At 55.3% G+C, this 19,133-nt stretch overlaps 1 protein-coding gene across 1 annotated transcript; it reads left to right on the top strand.

Moving 5' to 3' along the window:
• Positions 1-2,545: 2,545 nt before the first annotated feature.
• Positions 2,546-18,825, top strand: LOC116546290 (A disintegrin and metalloproteinase with thrombospondin motifs 7-like; the record flags this gene model as incomplete). The annotated part of the gene is given in 16 exon segments (XM_032272599.1): positions 2,546-2,594; positions 5,673-5,724; positions 6,081-6,219; positions 7,115-7,207; positions 7,609-7,760; positions 8,882-9,051; positions 9,344-9,477; positions 10,315-10,442; positions 11,453-11,702; positions 11,973-12,114; positions 15,162-15,279; positions 15,725-15,950; positions 16,293-16,548; positions 16,551-17,475; positions 17,514-17,730; positions 18,562-18,825. Coding segments are annotated over 16 exon segments (3,315 nt in total), but the record flags the coding sequence as incomplete, so codon positions are not given.
• Between the last annotated feature and the right edge of the window lie 308 nt (positions 18,826-19,133).

A 19,133-nucleotide genomic window follows, 5' to 3' on the forward strand; every position in this document is an offset into this window, starting at 1 on the left:
CAATTAATGTTTGTCTACATGATTTTATTTCAAGGTTGAAAAAATAAGTTTGACTTGTGTATGTAGAATATAATCATTGAATAAAATACAAATCTCCTTCTTTGTCCATGTGGTCAAGATAGAGCCTAAAGACAATCTAAATTTTTATTTTTTCCTAATTATTAAGCTATATAATGATACATATCTCACTTCACTGTTTAAAATAATAATATTAATTTCCTACTTCAGGAAAACACAAACATTAAAAAAATTGACAAATGAAAATCATTTTAGTAAACACACACACACACACACACACACACACACACACACATAAAGAAATAAATCCAACAACCCCTACAAAAACCTGTATGCCATGTTCATAATAGCAAAAACTGAAACAACCCAAATATAAATCAAAGGGAGACTAGATAAACAAATCATGATGTTTTCACTCAATGCAATACTGCTTAGCAGAAAAAAGGAATGAACTCCTAATCCATGCAAAAACATGAATGAGTTTCCAAAGCAGAATGTGTAAGTCAGAAGAGTACATACTGTATTAGGTCATTTATGTAAAGCTCAAAAACAGATTGATCTAGAGCAAGAAATAACAAGCAGGGTTACCCTGTGTGGGTAGAGAAGGGAAGTAAACAGTGTTTTTAAGAAATGAAAACAAGCAACCAGTTTCTGCTCCAAAAGAGGGAGAATCTATAAGATACCTGGGTAAAATGGTGTAAAATAAAAAGTGTTTCAAATGACTAGGGAGAGGCATGGAGAACTTTCTTGGGTGATGGTGATGCTCTATATCCTTATGAGGTGTTGGCTATGCTAGTATATGCATTTACTAAAAACACCAAACTGTACACTTAAGATGGGTGCACTTCATTCTGGGTAATTGTATCTGAATTTTAAATGTTTAATATTTTATTATAATTTAGATAGTTGCAGCTGTCCTAAAAAAAAAAAAAGGTAAAAAGGTTAGCACAATGCTTCCCATTTTTACTACTATGCGAGTTAGTAGAGATGCTAAACTCCATCATCCCTGCCCAGAGCTGTCTACAGTTGAGTATACTTTCAGTGTATATCTGCCTAAGCTGTTGCAAGGGGCATTAGCTGTGGAGGGCATCAAATGGTATCCACAGAGCAACCCAGGGGCAGGAAAAATACAAGTGATACTGTAGCTGATTCCAGTCCCCAAACAGCCACAAGCAACAAGAGTCCCAGTCTTGATGAGGATCTGTTTACACTCAACTTGAGAAGATTTTCTTTAGCTCTGCATGGATTGCTAGCTCCCAAGGCATAAATGCTACATTTCTCCATGGTACTTTAAAAGCAATGTGGAGGTTTCAGAGAGCATTTGCGCAGAGACAGCTGAGATAATGTCGTCCTGTGACTACTTTCGGCACCATGATCAGTAAAACATCCATCAGGGAAGTTCCTGGAAAACCCAGGCCTGGGCCAAGAATGCCAGGCACCCTGGACATCTCCATGGGTCCAAAGTGGAAAGCAGAGGCTTGTGTAGCTGCACCACTAGCCTAAGCATCGTCATGAGCCTGGCCTCAGCCTGAGGGTGGGTATGTTCGACTCCCCACATGGTAGTCTGGGTTAAATGAACCTGACCAGGATCGCTGTAACGGCTCTGTCTTTTTCACTTGTCATTTGCAGTGGTTAGTCTCTGAGATGGGTGTGCCATCTTCACACTTCTATGTAATTAACTTTCAAACATATCAATAGTAAGGATCCCTGTCTGGCACAGTACAAAAGATGCTTCATTGTTGAAATGCATCCTGGATGTACATGAAAAGTGGGGTTAAATCAAAATTTCTGATCCCTCTGATTAATGCCACCAGCTCTGAGATGTTGTATCAGCAACATGCCAGAAAAAGGAGACAAGCTACTCCTCTGCCCTGCCCCGCCCTACTCTGCAAAGCTGTGTGACTCTGTGCAAGTGGCTTCACCTCTCTTTTTTCTCCTCTGTGAAATGATCATGTTGAAGTGGACCTTTCCACTCTGAAATGTCATGACCTCTTCGTTTGATTTTTAATTGACAGTGGTACCTTGACATCTCATACTTTAGTTGTACATTTTGTACTTTCGCTTTCTCTGTCAAGCAATTAATAAATCTCTAAATTAACACACAGGCAACAGCAGCCAGGCTCAGGGAATAAACACTTCCTGATTTATTAATACAGATTTTTCACACGTTAAACTTCCTTTTTTTTTTTTTTTTTTTTTTGAGACAGGCCATCGCTCTGTCACCCAGGCTAGAGTGCTGGAGTGCAGCTGCACAATCTTGGCTCCCACCTCAGCCTCCTGAGTAGCTGGAACTACAGGAGTGTGCCATCACACTCAGCTATTTTTTTTATAATAGAGATGAGGCCTCACTATGTAGTCCAGGTGGGTCTGAAATTCCTGGACTCAGGCAGTCCTCCCACCTTGGTATCTCGTAGTGCTGAGATTACAGACATGAGCCACCGTGCGCTGCCAGGGTTTCTTAAAGTATAGCATAACATATTTTTTAGCAGTTTTGAATTTCAATATATTTTCTCCTAAGAATATGAGTATGGAAAGACAAGCAGAAACCTCACGAAGGAAGGGGGAAGTGGTCACAGGTAACCCACAAAAGGGATCCTTCAATTGATTATTGAGAATGTTCCTGCAAAACATTCTCTTTTGGGATATTACGTTCTAGTGGAACCTTATTCTGTAAAACATATTCTGCGCATTTCTTCAGTAAATTTTTAAACACAGCATCATTGTGTCAGGCTCCTTACTGGCAGCAAACTCTATTTCTGGTCTCATGGACAGGCTACAAAATGAAGCGATCTTAAAGTTATGCAGATATCTGTAGCCCTGCAATGTGGAGAATCAGCTGCTGAATCAACTTGTTTACCTTTTCTCTTTGAATACCATTGATCAACTGGAGAACTGAACAGGGACAACAGGAAGCTGAACGAGGAAAAGGCTGGCTCCTACATCCATGAGGAATTATTAAGGCATATAGACATGAAGAGAGGTTGTATATCATTTCTGGTTCCAAATACCTGAAAAAGTCATTAGATTTTTTAAATCTGTTTTCCTTCCCATTACTCTAGCTCTGCCTGTTGTCATTAGACTTGATCCAGGTAACACCGATGGGCAGACTAATGGAAAGGATAACAGATTTCATTTATTTTAAAGAATTTCTCTTCTATTCCAATTAAAACAAAAAGTCAGTATTACTTTGCAGTCTCTGTTTGAAGAATTGCATTGTGTGGGAGAAATTCCTCTGTCATCAGAATGTCCATACAGAGACTGAACTGATGCCTGCTGGGGAAATTGTCCAAAGAAAGAAGGTTGAGAAGATGGTGGGGGTGTGGCAACTGGGGTGGGCGGTAACATTCCCCATCCCTTCCAATTCCAGGGTCACTGGACACTTGGATTCTACTTCTGTGCTTGGATTACTGTGACTGATGAGCTGCTGAAGGAGCCTTGCTTTGCTTTAAATGAGCAGTGATCCACTTCAAAGTAGACGATGCATTAGTTCAAAGGGATATTGAATTTATCATCTATTACAGAAACCCTGATGAAATTGCTTCTGAAAGAGGTCCAAGACCCAGTTCCAACAGACTCAAAAGCCAAGCTAGGAGATCAAGGTTTATTTTCAAATCAGTCATATTGTGGGAGATGCTTGGGCCAAGGTGGAGGTTAAGATAGTGGCGTGCTGGTAAATGTTTAATATGGACTATGGGGTGGGGAAAGCGAGGATTTGTAGCAATTCCTAATTTCCCTTGTAGAAATATTCCCACCATGGCCAATTTCAGCTACCAATATAAGGTCACTGGATACGGAAGTCTGAAGAGATGTGCACAGTTGTCTCTTGAAAGACAGTGTGAGCCAGCTCCAATATGTCACTGGGCTAAGATAGCTGAAAACATTGTGTTGTCTTTGTAACTAATTACATATGTATTCATAAGAACATTATAAGCAAACCAGTGCAAAAATAGCAATAGCTATAAACAGGCAATTCACAGAAGAAGGCAGAACGTCCAATAAGCATGAAAATATACTCAGCAACCTGGTTGGCAAAATTAAGAATTGGACAGTACCAACTGTTCAGAAGGATGAATGGGGAGAATCGTATTCTCATTCACTGCTCTGGGGAAGATAGTTTAGTACACACACTTTGGGGAGCAACTTGGCAATATCCTTAAGGTTAAAGACATACCTACTCCACAACCCAGCAACTCCTTTAGGAAGGAGGATACCCCAAAAGCTCTTGATATATACACCAGGAGACACAAACAAGAATGTTAATTGGAACACGGTTTTCAATAGTAAAATACTAGAAACAATCTAATGGTCTCAGTGGAAAGATGAATAATAGTGTTTTACTTGTATGGTAGAATACTATACGGAGGTTAAAATGAATGAACAAGATCTAAGTGAATCAACATAGATAGGTTTAACAGCCAATATTGTGTGAAAGAGCAATTTGCAAAGGTTAAATAATGATATGCTACTGTTTATGTAAATATCAATACAAAAACAAGAGCAGCATTGTTTGTGGATACATATGTATGTATCAAAAGTATAAAATATTCATGGAGGTGATAACAATGTCAGATATTATCTCTCAGGATGAAGGAAGAGAGAAAAATGTAGAGAATAGTTTTAACTATATCAACAACCTTTTATTCGTGTAAAAGACAAAAGATATCTGAAGCCAATGATCCAAAATGTGAGTATCTGTTAAACCTACATGGTGGGTACATGCATGTCTGTAAGTGATTTTGTGTATTTTTTGTAGGCTTGAACTGTTTTATAGATTTTTCCCTTGCCTTTTTAAAAATAAACTTTTTAGTATAGAATAGTTTTGGATTTACAGAACTGTTGTAAACATAGTACAGAGAGTCTCAAAGAACCACGCTCAGTTCCCATATTATTAACATCTTATACTGCTATGCTACATTTGTCACAACTAATGAACCAATATTAAGGCATCATTATTATGATGATGAGTTTTGTTTGTTTGTTTTTGGAGACAGAGTCTCACGCTATTGCCCAGGCTGGGGTGCAGTGGTGCAATCTCAGCTCACTCTGCCTCCCTGGTTCAAGTGATTCTCCTCCCTCAGCCTCCCAAGTAGCTGGGACTACAGGCGTGCACCACCATGCCTAGGGTTTTACCATATTGGCCAGGCTGGTCTCGAACTCCTGCTGCTAAGCTGTAGTGGTGCCAGCCTAAGGTCCAGCAGGGGCAGCATGATGGACACTGGGCCCAGACACAATAGCCATGCCCGAGGGCCATGCAGAGTGAGGCAGGGGCAGAAGCGGGTGCCAGCTGGGCCTGGGCTGCCCTCCCCAGTGCCCCCACCTGCATGCCCCCTGCCTCGTGGTGTTGTGTCTAGGCAGGCAGCCTCTTCACCACACCGCAGCAGCAGGAGTGTCTGGTAGGTACAGATTCTGCCTGCACTCGTCTGCCCGGTTCCCTGCCACTGCTGCCAGGGAATGCGGCTGGAGGAAGGCGGGAGTAGATGGGGTGTGACAGAGGCTGAGGCCAGCCCTGCAGGGGGACAGGCACGGCTGCCTGGGCTCTCTCCCAGGGGAGGCCTGCTTTCCAGTCCTCATCCTTCCATAGATGACCCGAGGTATCTGCCTGGGTTGGGCCATCAGAGGCTCTGTTGAGTCAACTGTGATGTGATGTTCTCCAGATCCTTGTAGCGACTGGCTCCAGGGTCTGGGCTCAGGGATGCAGGCTGCAGGGTTAGAGAGCAGGGCCACAAGAGGGCTTGGTGATCCAGGAGGCTTCGGAGGGAAGGACCCTGGTGCTGCATCTGGAGGGGAGGCTGCAGCGGTAGGGCAAGAGGAGCAGGGTGGAGGCGGCAGCGTGTGCAGAGGCCGGGCACTGGGGCTGGGGTTGTTGAGCTGGAGTGCCCAGGAGGTGAGATGAGCGTGGGCGGGAGGGCCTCTGCTGCTGGCTGCAGGGTGGCTGAGCCAAGCGGGGAGATGGAGTTCTCCTACAGTGGTGGGGCTCTGTGCCACTCCCTCCTCCCCTCCCAGCGCAGCCAATGCCTCTCCGATGGGTCTCACAGGCTGCCCCACTCTCCTTGCTCCCGCAGGTGGGGCCTGTGCCTGGATGATTCTCCTGCCAAGGACATCATCAACTTCCCCTCAGTGCTGCCTGGCATCCTCTATGATGTGAGCCACCAGTGTCGCCTCCAGTACGGGGCCTACTCTGCCTTCTGTGACAACATGGATGTGAGTGGGCTGGGGTGGGTACCAGGATGTGGGGACCCGGAGGGAAGGCTCAGGGGGCAGCCCTCACCAGCCCATGGATGCCACCCTGGCAGGAACCTTGCTTGGCCTGGGCTGCACCCCTGAATGACACTGTGACATGTCAGAGGCCTGTGGGAGAGGCCAAGGATGGGCAGCCACAGACCTGGCTCTGAATTCTGGGTCAATCACGGATCCACTGTGACAAGTCCCTTAGCCTCCCTGGGGCTGGCTTTTAAGAGGGAAAAGGGCCAGGCGCGGTGGCTCACGCCTGTAATCCCAGCACTTTGGGAGGCTGAGGCAGGTGGATCACGAGGTCAAGAGATCAAGACCATCCTGGCCAACATGGTGAAACCCCATCTCTACTAAAAATACAAAAAATTAGCTGGACATGGTGGCACATGCCTGTAGTTCCAGCTACTTGGGAGGCTGAGACAGGAGAATGGCTTGAACCCAGGAGGCGGATGTTGCAGTGAGCCGAGAATGCGCCATTGCATTCCAGCCTGGGCAACAAGAGCGAAACTCCGTCTCAAAAAAAAGAAAAAGAGGGAAAAGGAACCTGTGTAGGGAGGGTCTGTTTATCCTGGAGAAGACTGCCTGGAGTGATCTTCTAACGGAGTGTTTCTAGAGGCGGGGCTGGGCCGGGAGAGGGGTGGACAGCTGGGGAGTGGTGTGAGCAGAGCAGCCCTGGGCCCCCCACACCACCACAGGGTCTGGAGAGGAAGGTGGGAGCAGACACAGAAGGGACCTCTGGGGGTCTGTGGACCCCTGCCATGTGGAAGGGTGTCCAGGGGGCCCTTGGGGACAGGGTGGGGGCAGGGTGGCTGGTGGCATGGGGGTAGGGTGGGGTAAGGGTGTGGCTTGTGCCTCCTCCTTGCAGAATGTCTGCCACACACTTTGGTGCTATGTCGGGACCACCTGTCACTCCAAGCTGGATTCGGCTGTGGACGGCACCTGGTGTGGGGATAACAAGGTGGGAGGTGCTCAGTCCCAGCGGTGGGAGGGAGAGGCCAGACCTCCTGCTGTGACCAGGCATCAGCCCCAGCTCACAGTCTTGCTGTACTCCTAGCAGACCCCCACTCTCTGCAGCCCAAGCCCCTATCTGCAAAATGGAGGCATTGGGAGCAGAGCTTGATTCCATGATTCCCCAGGTGTCTTCAGCTGAGTCGGCATGTGGGCTGTTTCACACCCTGCTCAGCTCCGCCCTGTGGCCTGGGCCACACGTGATGGTGATGATTGGAAGGGGCCTCTCTCACCTTCCATCCTTCCTCTCTGTGCTTTCCGTGGCCTTCTCACCTAACTTGTTCTCACTAATGTGAGGATGACTGATAGGCTTGAGGGTGGGGGTGGCTCTACCTCCATCTGTCTTGGTAGTGGTGTCTCAATGGGGAGTGGGTACCCATGGGCTTCCGGCCTGAGGCCGTGGACGGTGGCTGGTCTGGCTGGAGCGCCTGGTCCATCTGTTCGTGGAGCTGTGACGTGGCCGTGCAGAGCGCTGAGTGGCAGTGCACGCAGCCTGCATGAGTGTGGGGCCCAGGGTGCCCTGGGCGATGGGACGGAGGGACCCAAGCAGTCAGCCGATTGCAGGGGCTTGGCTTTGTCCCAGCCTCTGGCTCTTAGAAGTGTCCTCATAACGATCAGTCCGAGTGTCCAGGCCACCTTGAGTCACTTTCAAGGAGGGTTCTGGGGCTGACAGGTCCCCACTGCTGACACCTTTGCAGAGAGGGAGACACTGAGGCCCAGAGACTAGAGAGACTCATCAGAGGCCATACAGCAAAGCAGCCACCGGCTGGAGGGAGGACGGAGAGGGCAGTGGGGAAGACCGTGGGCCCTGGACCTTATATGGCTCAGGGTTTGAATCCCCTCTTCACCCCTTCTCTGGGCCTCTGTTTCCCCATTTAAACAGGGGGGTGTGAGGATGTGGTGAGTCGCAGAGCCCAGCAGTACCGTAGACCGAGGCACTGCCCAGCTGATTCCCTCTTCACGAGGCTGCCCAGGGAAGGCATGGGGTTCACGGCTAGCCCCACCCAGGGCCCTGTGCTTGGCTAAGACTGGCCTGTGGCCCTCCCTGCCTCCAGACCTCCAGGTCTGAGCAGGGTTGGGTCCAGCTACCCTGGCCTAGATGGGGTGGGTTTCAGGAGCTGTGACTTGGCAGACCTCTCAGCTGGCCGGGGCCCTGGGGGCTTTTTTTTACACCCGGGCTGGGGTAACTGCCACCAGGAGGGAGGCTGAGGACTCAAGGGCTTGTTAGAATGCTGGTGTCATGGGCTGGGGACTCAGAGCAGTCCCTCCAGTCAGTGCCAGTCATGCCTGCAGCTTGTCGAAGCTTCTCAACAGCCCTCTGCAGAGTCAGCCCCAACCCCATTTTACAGATGAGGAAACTGAGGCCCAGGGGTTGGCCAGAGACTTGCCCACAGTCACACAGCAGGTTGGGGACAGAGCTAGGCTTCCTGCTGCCACTTCCCCGCAGGTCCTTACAAACAGGGAGGGTGTGTCTGGGCCAGAGTGGGGGCAGCCCACGGGAGGAGACATTGTGTGCAGAGCTGGGTGGCAGGGATCTCGGGGTGCGGGTACAGGAGGAGGCCACTCGCTCCGGGCTGTGGCCACACAGTAGCACTCACCGGGCCCTCCCTGAGTCTCCCCACAGGCCCAAATACAAGGGCAAGTACTGCGTGCTTGAGCGGAAGCGTTTCCGCCTCTGCAACCTACAAGCCTGCCCCTCTGGCCGCCCTTCCTCCTGCCATGTCCAGTGCAGCCACTTTGACATTATGCTCTACAAGGGCCAGCTGCACACATGGGTGCCTGTGGTCAATGACAGTGAGTGCTGCCTCCCACGGGTACACTGAGGCTCAGAGGGCTGGGGCTTTTTGTGCCCAAGGCTACCCTGTGATGCAGCAGGAGTCTCAGTCTCCACCCCAAGCCTGGGCCATGCCGCTGTGCCCTGGGGCTGCTGCTCCTCCCAGCTCCCCAGTCTGAAGCCTTGCAGATAGCTACCAGCCCTGCCGGAGCCTCCAGCCTGCCATGGATGTGTGTCATGGAGGGGTCTTCCTGGTGGCCTCCGTAACTCCTGCCCGGGCTGTCGCTGATGGCTCTTCTACTTGGCCCCCAGTGAACCCCTGTGAGCTGCACTGCCGGCTCTCAAATGAGTATTTTGCCAAGAAGCTGCAGGATGCCGTGGTTGATGGCACCCCCTGCTACCAGGGCAGGGTCAGCTGGGACCTCTGCATCAATGGCATCTGCAAGGTGTGCCTGGTCTGGAAGAGGCTCTCCCAGCACTGCCCGCCCCTAGCCCCACTGGCAGGCCCCAGGTTCTCCCCTGGGTCCCTCCTGGTCCTCTGGCCACCCTCCCCCCATGCTCTGCCATTGGGCTTCCCAGACCCCACCCTCTATACCACTAAGGCAAAGCCCATACCAGGCCTCCTGGTACTGGAGACCCCTGCCAGTCAGGGTTCACCACCCTGCATCTCCTTGGATGCTGTGCCAGCACCACCCCAGCAGGGACACCGGAACCCAGGCAGGGGCTTGATCTCTTGCCAGCTGGCTGACCCCAGGCAGTGGTTTCCTTCCTGATAGAAGGGGTCAAATGATGTGGCACAGGTGACATGAAGGGCTCTAGCCCCGAAGGCATCTCGTCTTTGCCCATCTCGCTAGCCACCTACCTGCCCCTGCTTCTAGCCCTCTAAGCCACTGGGGTGTCTGGGCCTGGGCTCAGAGGGGGACCAGCAGGGAGGGGCCCACCACCAGCACCTCTGATGTTCGGATTCCCTGCATGCACTGGTCAGAAGCCCATGGTGAATCAGGTCCCTGCCTGTCCGCAGCCTTTGCAGAACTCACTTCTCTTGTCCCATGTGATGCTCGAGACATACCTTTAAGGGAGGGGCGGGTCTCCCCCTCTCACATCTGAGGACACTGAGGCTCAGGTAGGTAGAGAAGTTCACCTGGGTCAGAGGCACAGCAGGGGTGGGGCAGGGCCAGAGAGAGACCTCCTGACCCCCACTCCAGCTGTCTCCTCCTGACCCTGGCTGGCCACAGAGGGCTGACTGCCAGCACCAGGGGCCTCCCCTCCCTTGTGTGTTGCAGAATGTGGGCTGTGACTTGGAGATTGACTCCGGTGCCATGGAGGACTGTTGTGGCATGTGCCACGGCAATGGCTCCACCTGCCACACTGTGAGCGAGACCTTTGAGGAGGCCGAGGGCCTGCATATGGGGTGGGACCACTGTGGGGGATGGGTGTGCTCTTTACCTGGTGGCCACTTCCCCATCTGCCCTGGGACCCCCCATTGGCCTCGTGGTCCCCAGCCAGCCATAGATGGCTAAGCAGGGAAGCCTTGTTGGGGTGGAATTCTTGTAGGAGTCAGGTACGCCTAACCCAAGCACAGAGACCCGTCCCCGTGGGGAGTCCTCTTGTCCCAGAGACCCCAGGCAGGTCCAGCTCAGCTTGTATGCAGCCCCTGGGCCACTAGGAGGATGATGGTCTCCTCCCGAAGCTTCTGAGACCCTCAGCTCCACGCCTTCACCTTGGGTCTGCTTTGCACACGTTCGAGTGCTGACTGTGCTAGGTGATGGGGACATGCAGGTGAATCGTTCAGCCCCACAGGGGACAGAAAATTCTGTGTGGCCAGTGCAGTGCAGGGAGGCCCAGAGGACTTTGGGAGCACCGAGGAAGATGCTCCTGGCCTGGGGAAGTCAGGGAAGGTTTCCTGAGGAAAACCCCGTTGTCCTCAGATCCCAGCAGGATGCTCATTCATGTTACTATCCCTGCCTGCCTCGCTTTCCTCATCTGTGAAATGGGAACAACAATAGTACCTACATCCTAGGGTTGTTATTCATTTTACACGTGAGCAGTGCCTGGCGCGTGATGGGTGTTACAGAAGCGGGTGAATAAATGCAGCCATGTGGGCTGAGGAGGGTGACCCGGGAGAAAGGCCTGAGGACGCTGGCATTTTAGAAAGAGAATGCCAGCTGGTTGGGTGGACCCAGCCTTGTGATGAGACCAGTTTAGGTCCCCAAGAGAGGGACATGGATGTGGGGTCAGGATTTGGGGCGCCTCTGTGAGGTTTTGTTGACCTATGACATATCTGAGCAATTGGGGGAGCTCAGACTTTTAAGGTAACAGTGGAATCTTTGGCATCAGCAGGTGGGGTGCAAGTGGGGGGAGAGGTGAGGGCAGAGGGTGGGGATAGGCAACCCTGTCACCCCAAGCACAACATATACACAGCCCGTGGCCGGCAGGGTATGTGGACGTGAGGCTGATCCCAGCTGGCACACGTGAGATCTCCATACAGGAGGCTGCTAACTTCCTGGCACTGCAGAGCGAGGACCCAAAGAAGTACTTCCTCAATGGCGGCTGGACCATCCAGTGGGACGGGGACTACCAGGTGGCAGGGACCACCTTAACATATGCACGCAGGGGCAACTGGGAGAATCTCACGTCCCTGGGTCCCACCAATGAGCCTGTCTAGATTCAGGTGTGTACTTCCCGAGGCCCAGGAGGGGGGAGCAGAGGCGGAGACCCCAGGCCCATGGCAGGGTCTCATCCTGGAGGAGTGAGCCCTGGGGCAGTCACAGAGCCTGGCTCTCAGCCAGGCCCTCCTGCTGTAACCTCTGCCTCAGTTCCCCCATCTTTTAAAATGGCCCCGTGATGTAGCTGCAGTTCAGAGGTGGCTGGGGTCAGCTCCTCCAGGCCTGGGTGGATGGAGAGGATGCCTTGTGCTCATGGGGCCCGCCTGCCTGCCCAGCTGCTGTTCCAGGAGAGCAACCTCGGGGTGCGCTATGAGTACACAGTCCACAGGGAGGCAGATGGCCATGGCGAGGTCCCACTGCCCGAGTTCTCCTGGCACTACGGACCCTGGACCAAGTGCACTGTTACCTGTGGCACAGGTGAGAAGAGGGGCAGGCACAGCCCTGCCAGCAGGGGCTTTGGCTCTGGACAGGGACGCTGGCTTCAGCCTCCAGCTCACTGCTGGGCCACCACGGGTCTGGAGACTTGCTTCTCTGAGCCTCAGTTCCCCATCTGTGAAAGGAGGCTGGCAGTTGCCCCATGTCCCATGCCCACTGGGAGGTAAATGGATGAGACAGGTGGGGGCAGCTTGCGGTGAGTGCTCAGCGTGCCCCAGCTCTTGGCGTTCTCTGTCCAGGGGGCACAGGTCCCTCTCAATTTTGTCCTGGCTCAGCTCCAGCAGGCCTCGTGCCTGCATTTCTACTGTGTCCTGGAGACGACCACCCAACCCCCACAGAGCCTTAGCAGTGGGCCTGTAGGGGCACTGCTCCCCTTCTCCAGGCCCTCCAGTGGTCCAGAGCCTGGGGCTCCCTGGTGGCCACCCCATGAGGGACTTCCCAGACAGGAGGGGGAACAGTGGAAGGTGGCAGGGAAGGGGGCATTGAGGAGAGGGAGGCCAGGGCACAGCCAGGTTTCCCCCCCAACTCTGAGGCCAGCCCAGTGGCCCCTCACCACGCCGACTTGCTTACATCTTTAAACAATATGAAAAGTATGACGGTTTCATTAACTCCAACTCTTCCTCCCCATATTTCCCTTCGTGCCCTCCATACCCCTCAGTTTCCCCCAACCCCTCAGTCTTCCTCCTCGCCCCTTGGTCTTCCCCACATGCTACTCAATCCCTCCCTCTCTCCCCCCCCCATATCCCCCAACTCCTCAGTCTCCCTGCGGTCATGCCTCTCAGTCCCCCTGCCCCTTGGTCTCCCCCACCACTGCCCCTGGGTCTCCCCAGCCCCTTGGTCTCCCTGCTCACCCTTTGGTCTCCCACCACCCCTCAGTCTCCCCCTGCTCCTTGGTCTCCCCTCACCCCTCAGTCTCCCCCCAGTCATGCCTCTCAGTCTCCCTCCTCCCTGTCTCCCCACACCCCTCGGTTTCCTCACTCCCCATCTCCCCCCACCCTTCAGTCTCCCCCCTCCCAGCCTCCCCACACTCCTTGGTCTCCCCCCGGTTGTGCCTCTCAGTCCCCCCGCCCCTCGGTCTCCTCCCCCACCCCGGGTCTCCCCAGGCCCTCGGTCTTCCTGCTCACCCCCAGTCTCCTCCCCCCACCTCCGTCTCCCACTCTCTTAGTCCTCCCCTTTCCCTCAGTCTTTCCATCGTTGACACCCAGTGTCCTCAGAGTCTCAGAAGCGGGAATCTGAGATAAAGACACTTGAGCATTTCTTAAAATGCTATTTAAAAATTATTATTACTATTTGGAGGAAAGAGGTCAGGGAAGGAGAAGGAGTGGGGAAGAGGGAAAGGAGAAGTGAGAGAGGGGGAGGGCGCGCAGGGGAAGAGAGGGAGCCTTAAAATGCTGTTATGATGACAACATGAGAACTGGAGAACTGGGTAGATGCCTTCCAAAGCCAGGAAACCGTTTTATCTAATACAGCTATCTTTATTTTATTTATTTTGAGACGAGTCTTGCTCTGTCACCCAGGCTGGAGTGCAGTGGTGCGATCTTGGCTCACAGCAGCCTCCGCCTCCCAGGTCCCACTGATTCTCCTGCCTCAGCCTCCCGAGTAGTTGGGATTTATAGGCATGCACCATCATGCCTGGCTAATTTTTTATTATTGGTAGAGGTGGGGTTTCACCATGTTGGCCAGACTGGTCTTGAACTCCTGACCTCAGGTGATTCAACTGACTCAGCCTCCCAGAGCACTGGGATTGATTGCAGGCATGAGCCACCGCACCTGGCATAATTCAGGTGTCTTTAAATAGACAAACCTGAGAAACCAACAAATACATGTGCAGCACGAGACATTTGGGGGATTGTCTTTCAGCAAATCGGCTGCCTCGAAGGTGGACCGTGTAGGAGTGTACGCAAAGGCAAGTGCCCCGCAGTGGCCAGAACAGACAGGCAGGAAGTCCCAGGTGCACAGTCCAAGCTGGCGGGACCTGGAGCTGACTGTCCCTCAGCTGCAGCGTCCTTACCGTGGCAGCCCTCCCCTCCTGCTTGTCACAGATTGCCTCCTCCTGTCCAGGCCTCTTGCCATGTTCTGGGCAGAAAGAAGGAGGGAAAAGGGCTGACTCCCAGTGAGGGACTCATGCCTGTTTCTCCCCAGCCAGGACTGTGTCCCAGAAACCCTAGTTTCGAGGGGGTGCCCTGGGGGTGTTTTCAGCAGGTCCCATTTCTGTAGTTGGGACCTTGAGCAATATCAGAATCTGTTGGTGAGGAAAGGGGGATGGGTGTGGGGCTGGCAGCTCAGGGGAGGGACAGTTTACTCTTGAGATCCCAGGGGAGCAGAGAAAGCAGAGCCACCAGCAGAGAGGGTCCTGAGGCTGGGCCTTAGCAGGCAGTATGGAAGTGAGTTTAAGTGAGGAGCGTGGCTGTGGAAAAGCCCAGGGTGGGCAGTGGCAGAAGGTATGAAGGACAGGAGCAATGCCAAGGCTGGTGTGGGAGCGGGGAGCAGGGCCTGCCCCTTGATGCATTTCTTCTCCAGATGTTCTCTGAGCTATTGGGAAGGGCATGGACAGTGGGGCAGCCTTGATGTCATGGCTGGGTTTGCATGCTAGCAGCAGCTGGCACGGATCGAGCTCTTAGGATGTGCCGGGCACGGCTGAGCCCACATACCCAAGGCCACAAGCAGTCCTCCCTCTGGGGCTTGTAGGCAGGCAGGATTGTCACTCCAACTTCACAGAGGAGGCCGCTGAGGTTCAGAGTGGCCAAATGAGCTGTCCAGGCATCTCAGCTAGGAAGTAGAGGGTCTGGGGACCCAACCCACTAAACCTCCATACTGTGCCACCTCTCCAGGGACAGTCAGAGGGAGGCTACGTAGGAGAGGGCGGGTGAGAGCAGGACAGCAAGGAGGAGGCAGCCGTGGAGGCCTACCTTCATCCTGACACAGGCGGTGAGGTGCTGTTCTGGGAGGGTTCTGGCAGAAATGGTGTCTTTGGGTCTTGGACGGTGGCACCTGGGTGTCAGGCCCAGGCTGAGCCCCACGGCCCCTAGGTGTGCAGAGGCAGAGTGTGTACTGCTCGGAGTGGCAGGCAGGGCCTGTGGACGAGGGGCACTGTGACCCCCTGGGCCAGCCCGATGACCGCCAGAGGAAGTGCAGTGAGCAGCCCTGCCCTGCCAGAGCTGCCCCCACACCCCTGCCAACCCCCCACCCCCAGGTGGCCTGGGTCTGCCACAGGCCCCTACTTCTGGGCTCCAGAGTTCCCAGGGAGGAGCACAGGCAGCCAGGTTTTCACGGGTCTTCCCAGGGCTGAAGCCCCAGCTCCCGGTCACCCCTTACTCCAGCCTGGGCCAGCCTGGACACCTGTGGTGCTCCTTTTTAGGTCCCTGGATACAGAAATAGGCCTCAGGTCATGCTCACTTCCCCTGAGGGGAGGGTGGCAGGAGGGGAGGGGCTGGGCCATGTCACCAGACTTAGGGTGTAGGACACCTACCTGGGCTTGGAGCTCTGGAGAACCAGCCACTGGACTTGGTCCCAGCTCTGGGACCAACCCCAAGGGCCTGGGAGCCTGGCCTGGACCTCCCTGCTGGTGAGCCTGCTGATGCCACCCATGTGCCCCTGCCAGGTGGTGGGCAGGTGAGTGGCAGCTGTGCTGCAGCTCCTGCGGGCCTGGGGGTCTCTCACGCCGGGTCATGCTCTGTATCCGCAGCAGCATGGGGCTGGATGAGCAGAGCGCCCTGGAGCCGCCGGCCTGTGAACACCTTCCCCGGCCCCCGGCTGAAACCCCCTGCAACCGCCACGTGCCCTGTCCGGCCACCTGGGCTATGGGGAACTGGTCTCAGGTGAGTGCAGGATGGGAGGGGCCGCCTCCAGTGCCACCCTTGGTCTCAGGCTACAGGGAGGCAGACAGCCTTCCTCCAGCCCTTACTGCCTGGTACCATGGGTGGGAGGGAGTCTGGGGCATTCCAGGGTCCAGCCTGACTCCAAAGCCTCCGGGATCAGGAAGCCCCTGCGAAGCCATGGCCACAGCCATGACCTTGAGCTGGGTAGGGCCAGAGAGGGCTGGCTGGGGTCCCTGCCACTCTGACACCGGGCAGTGGACAGTGCCTTGTCCCCGCCTTGCCCCAGCGTCCCCTGGCAGCCCTCCTCCCAGCCTGAGACCCTCACCCTGGCTTCCCCCACAGTGCTCAGTGACATGCGGGGAGGGCACTCAGCACCGAAGTGTCCTCTGCACCAGTGACACTGGTGTCCCCTGTGACGAGGCCCAGCAGCCAGCCCACCAAGTCACCTACTCTCTGCCACCCTGTCCGCAGCCCCTGGACACACTGGTCCCTGAAAGCTCAGGCAGTGGCTCCTCCAGCCACGAGCTCTTCAAATAGGCTGACTTCATCCCGCGCTGCCTGGCCCCATGCTCTTCAGCCTCCTCAGCACCCACGCCAGCATCATGGGCAACGCCATCGACGAGGAGGCCCTTGAGCTGGACCCGCCGGGGCCCGTATTTGTGGACGACTTCTACGACTACAATTTTATCAACTTCCATGAGGACCTGTCCTACGGGCCACCCTTCGAGGAGCCTGATCTAGGCCTGGTGGGGACAGGGGATGGGACACCCACACCACGCAGCCATCCTGCTGCATCCTCCACAGATAGACCCGTGTCTGCTACAGAGCCTCCTGAAGCCATGGAGGAAGGGCCACCGGGGCCTTGGTCCCCTAGCTCTTGGCACAGCCAGGCCGGCCGCTCCCCACCCCCACCCTCAGAGCTGACCCCTGGGAACTCTTTGGTCAATTTCCTGCCTGAGGAAGACACCCTCACAGGGGGCCCAGACCTTGGGCTCCCCAGCCTGCCCTGGCCCAGGGTTTCCCCTGATGGCATGCAGATGCCTGCCACCCCTGGGAGCCAAAATGACTTGGTTGGCAAGGACAGCCAGCGCCAACTGCCCCCTCCATGGCGGGACAGGACCAATGACGTTTCCAAGGACGATGAGGAACCCGGGGGCTGTGGAGCCACCCACCTGCCCCTGAGACCCAGCCCCACACTGCCCCCTTCGTCCTCTGTCAGCAGCACCCACTCCTCTCCTGGTCCTGATGTAGTGGAGCTGTGGACAGGAGGGACTGTAGCCTGGAAGCCAGCTCTGGAGGGTGGCCTGGGGCCTGGGGACAGTGAGCTGAGGCCCACTGTGGAGGTAGCTCCTCCCCTTTCTGCCATAGCCCCTCCACCAGAGATGGAAGGCAGGGACAGCCCCCTTCAGCTGGGGACTCCCAACTCCCCAGCGCCAGGACCAGGTTCCTGGGACCTGCGGACTGTGGCAGTGTGGGGCACCTTCCTCCCCACGACCCTGACTGGCCTCGGGCGCACACCTGAGCCTGAGCCTGCCCCGAGCCCGGGACCCGAGGGCCAGCCTGAGTCCTGAGCCCGGGACCCGAGGGCCAGCCTGAGTCCCTCAGTCCTGAGGTGCCCCTGAGCTCTGGGCTGCTGTCCACGCCAGCTTGGGACAGCCCTGCAAACAGCCGCAGAGCCCCTGAGACCCAGCCCCCGGCCCCCAGCCTGGCTGAGTCGGGGCCCCCTGTGGACCCACTGGCTGCCAGGAATGACAGCTGGCAAGCTAGAAACTGGAGCGAGGCAAGTGGTGTGGGCCAGGCTGGCGGGGGAGTTTGCCCAGGACCTTGGTGATTGTTGCCTCATCTGAAAGTGAGCAGAGTGGGACACAGGCGCTGTCTGTCCCGCCTCCCTCGGGGCTGGGGTTCTGAGGATTAGGCAGATGAGGGGACCACAGGCCATTCCTGGGCAGCACAGGGGGCCTCGGGGAAACCAGGGCAGGCACACTGGCAGCACACCCCAGGACAGAGTTCACTCAGACAGCTGTGCAGTGGGGAGGGTCCCCTCATGGCCCGCAGTCCCAGTCCTGCCCAGAAAGCAGCAAGCTTCCCTGAGGCTCAGCCTGGCTCCTCCACGCTGGGCTCAGCCCACTGCCACCTGGCTCTGCCCTCAATGGCTCCACCCTCCTTTGGCAGTGACCTGCAGGGGTCTGAGCTGCATGAAAGAAGCTGGCCAGTGCCCTCTCCCTGGGTCCCTAGGTGGTCACTGCAGAAGAAGCCAGCTTCTGTTCAGGTCCCTAATTTGGGTGTGGGAAGGGGCAGACTGGTCAGGATAGCTGGTCAGGGGTGCCCTCAGGGTCCCCTTCCCCCGCCTCTGCACTAGTGACACTGCAACACAGGCCCTTTGTCCTTTGTGGGCAGGGTCAGTTGGTTGCTGGGGGGTGGGGGTTGACTTTTTATTCTCATGGTCTTCCAGGGTGGTTGGTGGAGGAGTCTATTTTGCAAATAAGAAAACTGAGGCCCAGAAGAGGGGCCTGTCTTGCTGAGGTCTCGCTAGCCTAGGTGGGTAGTTCCTGGCTGTGGGGGCCTGGCGGGGATTGGGTCTGCCTGGCTTTCACGGGTCCGTGCCCCACAGTGCTCCACCACCTGCGGCCTGGGTGCCATCTGGAGGCCAGTGCGCTGTAGCTCTGGCTGGGATGAGGACTGCGCCCCTGCTGGCCGACCCCAGCCTACCCGCCGCTGCCACATGCGGCCCTGTGCCACCTGGCACTCGGGCAACTGCACTAAGGTGTGTGAGGATGGAGCCAGGGCAGGGAGCCCCAGGGCACGGGGCAGAGCCCTGGGTCCCCATGGCCTGTGTTCCGAGAACAGCAGGGCGGGGGAGGGCTCCAGGCTGCACGTCTGGGCACCTGATGGCACTGGATCTGAATCTCCTGGGAGTCTTCGTTTTTGTCTGGCTTGGCCTGTCTCCTCCCCTCTGTATTTCTGACCCCATCTGGACTTGTCTTTCATCAACTTGCCTTTGTTCCTCCCTTTCTCCGTCTGTCCCCACCCATGGCAGCCCATGGCCGGGCACCTTTTGCCTGAGGCCTGCCAGCCTTGGCCTTCTGCTGGGGCTCTTCAGGGATTTGCCCCGGGCAGGAGCGTGGGCCTGATGCCTTCCCTGCCACACGCCTCACGGGGTTGCACGTGTGGGCCTGCATATGG

The sequence above is a fragment of the Sapajus apella genome, unplaced genomic scaffold, assembly GCF_009761245.1.
Source record: "Sapajus apella isolate SASKATOON/1434 unplaced genomic scaffold, GSC_monkey_1.0 scaffold743, whole genome shotgun sequence".
Lineage (NCBI taxonomy): Eukaryota > Metazoa > Chordata > Mammalia > Primates > Cebidae > Sapajus > Sapajus apella.